A 9421-nucleotide genomic window follows, 5' to 3' on the forward strand; every position below is an offset into this window, starting at 1 on the left:
GAACTTGATGATATACTTTTTGCTGGAGATGATTTATATAGACTGCGTGTAGGAGAATTACAATCCACTGTTCAATTTATTTCTAAAATGCTAAAGTTTGAAGAGCTCCCCACAGTTGTTTCCATTCACAATCAGCACTTTGAAATAAAATATCATGAACAGATTTATGGAACAGTAACTCATGAAAATTGGAACGAATCAGGTGAAAGTATCAATCTAAAGGAAGGCATTGAAATGCTATTCTCTGGTTACAGACAAGGTTTAATCATAGTTGGTGGACTTTGTTCAGCAATATATACAGATGAGAAAAGCTGTCCAGTTTTCTTTGATAGTCATTCACATTCACAGGATGGTATGTCATCTGCAGATGGAACTGCTCTGAAAATCACTTTTAATAATATTGATAGGTTAGTGGATTATTTGTTCGCATATTATCAAAGTTGTAATATATCAATGACAACCCAATTTGAGTTACAACCAGTGTCAGTGACAAGTGAGGCAGGTACTCTGAATCTAAGGAATGATATTAATCCCCAAATGGATAAGTATTTCCAATATCAAGAGGACATGTTGAAAAAACACAAAAAGTCAAGATCTCGTGAAACCAGAAAAGAGTACATGAGGAATTATATGAGTAGAAAGAGGGAAAACTCTGAGAAACAGAGGGAAAAAGACAGAGAAAGTACTTTAAAGAGCATGAGTAAATCTAGACAGTGTAAAGAATTCAAAGAGAAAGAATTAAAAGCAAAGAGATGTGCTAGGAAAAACCCAGAAACTCAAGTTAAGGGGAAAAAAAGCACCTTAAAGAGCATGAACAAATCTAGACAGTGCAAAGAATTCAAAGACAAAGAATTAGATGCAAAGAGATGTTCTAGAAAAAATCTAGAGACTCAAGAAAAAAACAGAAAAAGCACTTTAAAGAGCATGAGGAAATCTAGGCAGTGCAAAGAATTCAAAGACAAAGAATTAGATGCAAAGAGATGTTCTAGAAAAAATCCAGAGACTCAAGAAAAAAACAGAAAAAGCACTTTAAAGAGCATGAACAAATCTAGACAGTGCAAAGAATTCAAAGACAAAGAATTAGATGCAAAGAGATGTTCTAGAAAAAATCCAGAGACTCAAGAAAAAAACAGAAAAAGCACTTTAAAGAGCATGAACAAATCTAGACAGTGCAAAGAATTCCAACACAAAGAATTAGATGCAAAGAGATGTTCTAGAAAAAATCCAGAGACTCAAGAAAAAAACAGAAAAAGCACTTTAAAGAGCATGAACAAATCTAGACAGTGCAAGCAATTCAAAGACAAAGAATTGGATTCAAGGAAATGTTCTAGACAAAACCCACAAACTCGAGAGAACGACAGAAAAAATACCTTAAAAGGTATGAATAAACTTAGGCAATCTCAGGTCTTTTGTCTTAGAGAGAGGAATGAAAAGAGAAAAAAACGGGAAAATACCCTGCAGCTAGAAAAAGAAAGACTATCAAAACAACAAAGTAGAAAAAAATATCGAAATGCTGAAAAAGAACTTGATAAAATCTGCAAAGCCCAGAAAAGATCAACTACAGTATTCACAGCACATGAAAAAGAATTGTCAAAGAAAAGGAAACAAGGACATTCTTTAGATCAATGCATACAAAAATTTCATAATCAAATTAAAAATGGCCCAGTTTATGTATGCACTTGTTGTAATCAAACTTGGTTTTCTAAAAGTGTTGTGAAGATGGAGTCTGTAAATATTAGTCAAACAAGTCGAGGCATTTGTACTGGTTTTAAATCTGTTGATGATGTTGAATGGTTATGCTTAACATGTCTTAAAGCCTTGAAAGATGAAAAAATTCCACGGTTGTCAGTGAGGAATGGAATGAAATGGCCAGACAGACCAGAAATTTTGAAGTTGCATCCATTGGAAGAAAGACTAATTTCTCAGAGAATACCATTTATGCAGATAAGAGAATTGCCCAGAGGAGGGCAGATGTCTGTTAAAGGAAATGTTGTAAATGTTCCTGTTGATATCCAGCCAACAGTAAATGCTCTTCCTAGACAGTTAGATGAACATGTTACAATTGCTGTAAAGTTAAAAAAAAGACTTTCTCACAAGTCTGCATGTTTCTCTGAAAATGTCCGTCCTAATAAGGTCATGAATGCTTTACAATGGCTTATGGAAAACAGTGAATTATATAAATCTTCAGGCATTAACATTGATCATTCATGGAGAGAAATTATTGATAATGACAACCAGGAAGTTGTTAAAGAGCTTGTTGGAACATCCTCCAGCACTGATGAACGTGAAACAGAACCAAATGATGATGGATTTTGTGAAGTTGCTGCAGATGATAATATTCAAGGCAATTCTGATACTCTTGTTGATGAAGCAGATAATGACACCAACAAGGCATATGTTTTTGCCCCTGGAGAAAATCAAAGACCAGTAAGTTTATACGAAGATAAAGATGCAGAGTATTTATGTTTTCCTACCATATTTTGTGGACAGAGACGAGTAGAAAATAATGACAGAGTTGTATCAGTTCATTATAGCGATGTTGCAAAATGGGAATTGCGTAGCATTGATCGACGAGCAGCAAAATCTGTTCCAAACATTTTTTTCAAGTTGAAGAAAATTCAGATTAAACAAGTTAGTGATAAAGTTAACTTAGCATTGAGAAGATGCAAAACAGAGGGAAAGACGATCACAGCAGAACAAGTTCTGAATCCTGCCACTGCAGAAAAAATTGTTAGACTGAATGAAGGATATTATATCTTCAGAACACTCAGAAATTCTCCAGCTTATCTTGCATCCAAAAAGAAAGATGTTTTTGCAATGATCAGACAATTAGGTCTTCCAACATGGTTTATTTCTCTTTCATCAGCTGATACTCGATGGGTTGATCTTCTGAAAACATTGGCAATACTTAGAGGAAAGCCTCTTTCAAATGAAGAAATAGAAACTCTGGACTGGAATGCAAAATCTACTCTAGTTAAGGAAGATCCAGTGACTTGTGCTAGATATTTTGACAACAGAGTACAAATATTCATCAATACTGTTCTAAAGAGTCATCACAATCCTCTTGGTGTTGTCACAGATGTATTTCGACGTGTAGAATTCCAGAACAGAGGTTCACCACATATTCACATGCTTGTATGGACCAGTGATGCTCCAAAGTATAAAGAAAATAGTGATGAAGCAATTGAAGCTTACGTCGACCAGTATGTTACCTGCAGCTTGCAGGAAAATGATGCTCTTTTGAAACACCTTGTAGAACTCCAGGTTCACAAGCATTCAAAGACATGCAAAAAAGGTGGAAAAACAGTTTGTCGGTTTGGATTTCCTTTGCCACCTCTACCCAAAACAATGCTGCTTGAACCATTAGATGTTGATGTAGATACATATAGAAAGAAGTACTCTGTTCTTCAAGAAAAATTGAATGAATACAAAGATGGTTGCAATTTAGACTATGACTTATTCTTGGAAAATGTCATAAAAATGTCACAAGAGGACTATATCAAATGTATCAGAGCCTCCTTAAAAAGTCCTAAAATATTTCTAAAAAGAAGTCCATCAGAAATGAGAGTTAATTACTACAACCAGTCATTGTTACAGGCTTGGAATGCTAACTTGGATATCCAGTTTGTTTTAGATCCATATGCATGTGCAACATACATTGTGGCCTATATCAGCAAATCACAAAGAGGAATAAGTGCAATGCTTGATAAAGCATCTCAAGAAGCTACTGATGGAAATATGGATCTTAAACGACAAGTTCGGCATATTGGAAACAAGTTCCTTAATTTTGTTGAAGTTAGTGCACAAGAAGCAAGCTACTTAATTCTACAGATGCCTCTGACACAGTCTAGTAGGGAAGTAGTTTTTATAAATACTTCACCTCCAGAAGAGCGCGTTTTTCTTCTCAAACGAGACGAGGAACTGAACAATTTACCTAAACATTCAACTGATATCAAAGCAGATGGTTTAATTCAAAGATATGCAAGACGTCCAAAACAATTGGAACACTGGTGTTTAGCTGATGTTGTAACAGAATTGGAAGTAAGTTTTCCCAAAGAAATGGAAAAAGAAAATGATGATGAGGAAAACAATGAAGATTGTCCAAATGAATCTGCAGAAGATATCTTTTCTGAAAGTGATGTTGTTGTTCATTTGAAAAATGGCATAAAAATTAGAAGGCGTAAAAACAAAAGAGTCATCAGATATGTAGGATACAGTAAAAAGACAAATTCTGAACTGTACTACAGAGAAAGACTGTTTTTGTTTCTGCCTTGGAGAAATGAAATGGTTGACCTTCTTGGAGATTTTCAAACATATGAACAACATTATTATAGAAAAGCTAACATTATTCAGATAAAGCAAAGAGAATATGAACATTTCATGGAGGAATTAGAAGAAGCTCGACTTCAAGCTGAGGAAGATCTTGATAATTTGGCTACAGTTGCACCAAATACAGAACAAGCAGAGGCAGAAGATTTAGAAGTAGATCCAAAACCATCAGAAGAGTTTGCTCACTTTGATCCAGATACAATTCAACACAGAGACTATGATATAGGGCCAGAGATTGGCATGTCATCAAAAGTATCAGAAATAGAAATGAGTGCAGTTCGCATCCCAGATGAACAATATCACAAATTATTACAGAGCTTAAACATAAAACAAAGAGAATTTTACAATCATGTTGTAACATGGATTCAGCATAACACTGAACCATTGTATGCCTTCCTTACTGGTGGAGCAGGTGCAGGAAAATCGGTTGTTATTGATGCCATATTTCAAACATTACATAGAATCTTGTATTCTAAAGAAGGAGAAAATCCAGATGATATAAGAATACTTCTTTGTGCATCCACAGGAAAAGCTGCTTATAATATTAAAGGAGCTACTATTGCATCAGCATTTCACAGAAAAATGTACCAGAACCAACAAAACATGAGTGCTGATGAACTGAACTCATTTAGAACTAAATACAGGAATTTGTCAGTTGTAATTGTTGATGAAATTTCAATGGTAGGTAACAACATGCTTACGTTCTTGAATGAAAGACTTCAACAACTTACAGGCAGAAAGCAAGATTTCGGTGGTATTAGTGTTATTGCAGTTGGAGATTTATATCAATTGGCCCCTGTTTGTGACAAATGGATTTTTAAGAATTTGTCAAATCCTGGCCAAGGACTTGCAAAAAATTTGTGGCAGGAACACTTTCAAATGCATGAGTTGACTGAAATAATGAGACAAAAAGATGATCTCAGATTTACAGAAATGTTGAATAGACTCCGTGAAAACAAATTAACAGCAGAGGACAAAGATATCATTAACCAAAGGATTATTACACCAGATTGCCCTGAATATCCAAAACAGGCACCCCATCTTTTCATTGAGAACAAATTTGTTGATACTTTCAATTCAAATCTGCTTGAAAATTTAACCACCTCAAAAGCACTTATCAAAGCTGATACAGATGTATTGTCTCAGGCCAAACTCTCAGCAGAAGTAAAATTAAAGCTCATTAAAAACTTGCCAGAAAATCAATCAAGTACAGGACAACTGAAAACTCATCTGGTTATTGCTGTTGATATGATATATGATATATCAGTAAACCTTGATGTTGCAGATGGATTAACTAATGGAGCTACATGTGTAGTGAAACACATTGAATACAAAACTTCCATGTTTAGGCCTGCTATTATTTGGGTTCTGTTTAAAGATGCCAAGATTGGAATATCAAGAAGACATCAATACCGTCATTTGTTCAATATGAATACTAGTATATCCTGGACACCAATTTTTGAAGTGAAGAGAACTTTTGTTTACAACAAGAAAACTTATGAGAGAGTCCAATTTCCTCTTCAGGCATCTGCTGGTAAAACAATTCATAAAGCTCAAGGAGCAACACTTTCAAGTGCAGTGATCAACCTGTCACAAACAAAACAACGTAAAATTCCACATATTCATTATGTAGCGCTTTCCAGAGTAAAATCACTAGATGGATTATTTATTTTAGATTTTAATGAAAAGAGTCTTGACAAGGACGACAGTGTAGATCAGGAAATGGTGAGACTAAGACAACACAAAATGCAGCTTTGTTATCAACCACTGTACACTCTCTGCATGAATCTCAAATTTTTATTCAATAATGCAAGATCCCTACATAAACACTTCTTTGATATCAAAGCTGACCCTAATGCATTAAGTGCAGATATTATTGGTATAGCTGAATCTAGGCTCTGTGAATCTGACATAGATGAAAAATATTCATTGGATGGCTTTAAAATATTTCGCAATGATGGCAAAACTGACCATTGTTCAAGATCACACCATGGGATTGTTTTATATGTAAAAAACGACTTGACAGTCTTGTCACACAACTCATTTTCTAGTGACTCTATTGAGTTTTCTGTTATAAATGTGATAATCTCAAATTCTGAGGTTCAGTGTGTAGCACTTTACAAAAAGCCTTCATGTCACCTTCAGGTCTTTTGTAAAACTTTGGAAAACAAGTTGTTACCATTTATGCAGAACAATGCTAAAACTGTCATTATGGGAGATTTTAATTTAGATTTAACCAGTAAATGTCATGAAAATTTCTTAAAATTCATGAAAGAAAAATTTAGTTGTAATCAAATGATGAAAAAGGTCACAACAAAAAATAACACGCAGCTTGATCTTGTATTTACTGATTTTCAAGATGTCCAAACAGAAGTCCTTGAGGCTTACTGGTCAGACCATAACATGATATACTGTGCAACACACTTGTAGTGAAAAGATCCACAGTGTAACAACAAATTCATGTTAACAGAAGTTAAACCCGCCATTTCCCTATATACAGGCAGTTTGTTGATATTCTGTTTCCTTTTTAGGATACTGAATATTTATACAAACTGTCATGAGTGGTTATGCAAAATAAGGGTTGCCACTTACTCATTATACCCCCTACCCCCCCCCCCCCCCCCAAACAAAGATAGGTACATGTATATAGGAATCAGCTTGTCCATCTGTCTGTGCAATCATGTCTGCTTAATATTTAGGGCCCTGCAAGGATTTGTGGGTGCCCTATAGTAATCGCTCTGTCTGTCGGTCCATCTGTCTGTCCGTCTGTCACTCTTCTGTCCACAAATTTTCTGGTTTTTTTCTAATAACTTATTTTATGGTTGCCCAATCAAGTTCAAATTTGGTATGGTAGTTCAGTAGTCTGAAAAACATATTTTGATGCTAAGGTTGGTTCTCTATATGTCTTCTGGTGGTGGGGTAGATTCCTTATGTATACTAGGAAGGCTGTGCAATATTTGTCCTTTTGGATTAGTTCCACATGAAGAAAATCCTAAGCTTTATCTTTATCTGTCACATTGAGATTAATTACTGCACTGCCTGTGTCTGCAAATGAACTTTGTTTTGAAGTTAAGGTCAATTTTTAATGATGTCTAGTATTGTGTACATTCTTTGAAATATGGATTTAAAATATAATATTCATACTTTATTTTGGTTAAAATACCGTACACAATGATTTATGATAATTTTATTGAATTCTAAAATCAAGATATATATATTAAGATATCCTTTTTCACTATTTTATTTTTTGATTATTTATATTATTTTTTTCTGCCTTAATGCTGTAAATTTTAACAGGTAATCAAATAATAACCTCATTCTGTCATTTCTGAAAAAAAAATCTTATTGTAACTTTAGAAGAAAAGGATGAGTGAGCAGAACAATTAACCCCTGGGATTAATTATCTTGCCTGCTGCAAAAAATTTAGACGCTTATCTCTATCTGTCATATGAAGATTAATGAACACCTTTGTCTGCAACTAATGCTTGTTTTGAAGTTGAGGTCAACCCTGGGTGATACATTGTATTTGCATTCACTGAAGGCTTGCATTTTATAAAACACCTGTTTATAAATCTTTTTTAAATACACATTTAATTTAGTTTTTTTTATAAGACATGAGGTTATCCCTGTTTTATGCAGATACAAGGTTACTATTTAGAGTTTTTGGACGTACAGGAATTATCTTGAAATTTTAAAAATACAGTTGTTACTTATAATTTCATAAACATTTTTTAAATGTAATCAAATTAAACTCGCATTCCATGAGCTGCACCCTTATATTTTTACCCCTCAGTTTAACACTTTAATTGTTGGATGAAAATCATATCCAACTACAAATCATGAGATCCTATATATTGCAGTTCTTTACATCTTATGCCGGGCATTTATTTTTCATCATTGTTAATATAAAGAGGATGGAATTCAAAGTTTTTTTTCACTTCTGTATATTAATTGTCATAGCGGGGCCCTTCCTGACTGGTCAGTTTTCTAGTTTCTTATAGAGGAACATTACAAATTATTACTTCACACAAAGATTGTTTGTGCTTTGACTTTGACCTCAGGTCATTTTGGAAAGTTCACGATAACTGAAACAAAGTGCATAATTCATGTGCACTCTATACCTTTTTTTATCGAGAAACAGAAAGTTCTGACTCCACACATAGATTGTGTATGACCTGAGCTTGTATCTTGATTTTAAGACAGCTCATATGTGCAACTTCAAGGTCACAGGAACAAAAAATGTGTGATTTGTGTTACCCCCATACTTTTTTCATGGAATATATTAGAAACAAAAAAAACTTCAACTAAAAATTTTTAATCACCTGATGATGTGTAGTTATCTTGACCCAAGATCATTTGTACAAGTTCAAGGTCACTGTAAAAATGGTAAAATTCTTGTCTATGCAATTTCCTTCTATGAAAAATAATTGGAAGCTACAACTTGACAAAAATATTGCCTCTGACATGGAATTATATCCTGACCTTTAACTTTGGTCATTTATGCACATTTAAGGTCAATGTGAATATGGTACATCTATTATTTTCCAAAATAAATACTTGACCAATAACATTTTCTTGGTGGGGGTATCATTTGTCAGGAATATCATTTGTGACCTTGCTTACAGTACTTCTAGTTTATACTGTATTTGCTCCAAAACATATTTGCAGACACACTTAATAAATATTTAGAATGTACTAAAATATTATTTGTGTGTCCGATGATTCATTCCCCAGAATGATCCTACTCAGATGTTTAGCAAACTAGAACAAACCTATGGCAACTGTGTCAACTTGTGTATATAGGATGGGGTTTAACAATATTGACTTTATATTGTGACATCATTATGAGATTATTTGTGCATGTTCTTATATTTCAAGAATCCTGGTCATTTCGGATTCTGATCACCATGAACTATATAAACCTGATTATAATGAACTGTCAAATGTATGACTATGATTATTTTACATGTATGGATATTATGCAACATACTGGCTACTGCTTGAATCATATTTATTATTCTGGTCACACTTACTAATCTTCCATTATGGTCATTTTAATGAATTGTTTTGTACTTAATTCTTTGGTTTGATG

At 33.9% G+C, this 9421-nt stretch overlaps 1 protein-coding gene across 1 annotated transcript; it reads left to right on the forward strand.

Moving 5' to 3' along the window:
* The first annotated feature begins 537 nt into the window (after nucleotides 1-537).
* On the forward strand, nucleotides 538-5623 carry LOC117687303 (uncharacterized). Its single transcript, XM_034463585.2, has 3 exons — nucleotides 538-1378; nucleotides 1817-5010; nucleotides 5615-5623. Exons 1-3 carry the CDS (start codon nucleotides 538-540, stop codon nucleotides 5621-5623), a joined length of 4044 nt encoding a protein of 1347 aa, XP_034319476.2.
* The last annotated feature ends 3798 nt before the right edge of the window (nucleotides 5624-9421 follow it).

This window comes from Magallana gigas, chromosome 6, assembly GCF_963853765.1.
Source record: "Magallana gigas chromosome 6, xbMagGiga1.1, whole genome shotgun sequence".
Lineage (NCBI taxonomy): Eukaryota > Metazoa > Mollusca > Bivalvia > Ostreida > Ostreidae > Magallana > Magallana gigas.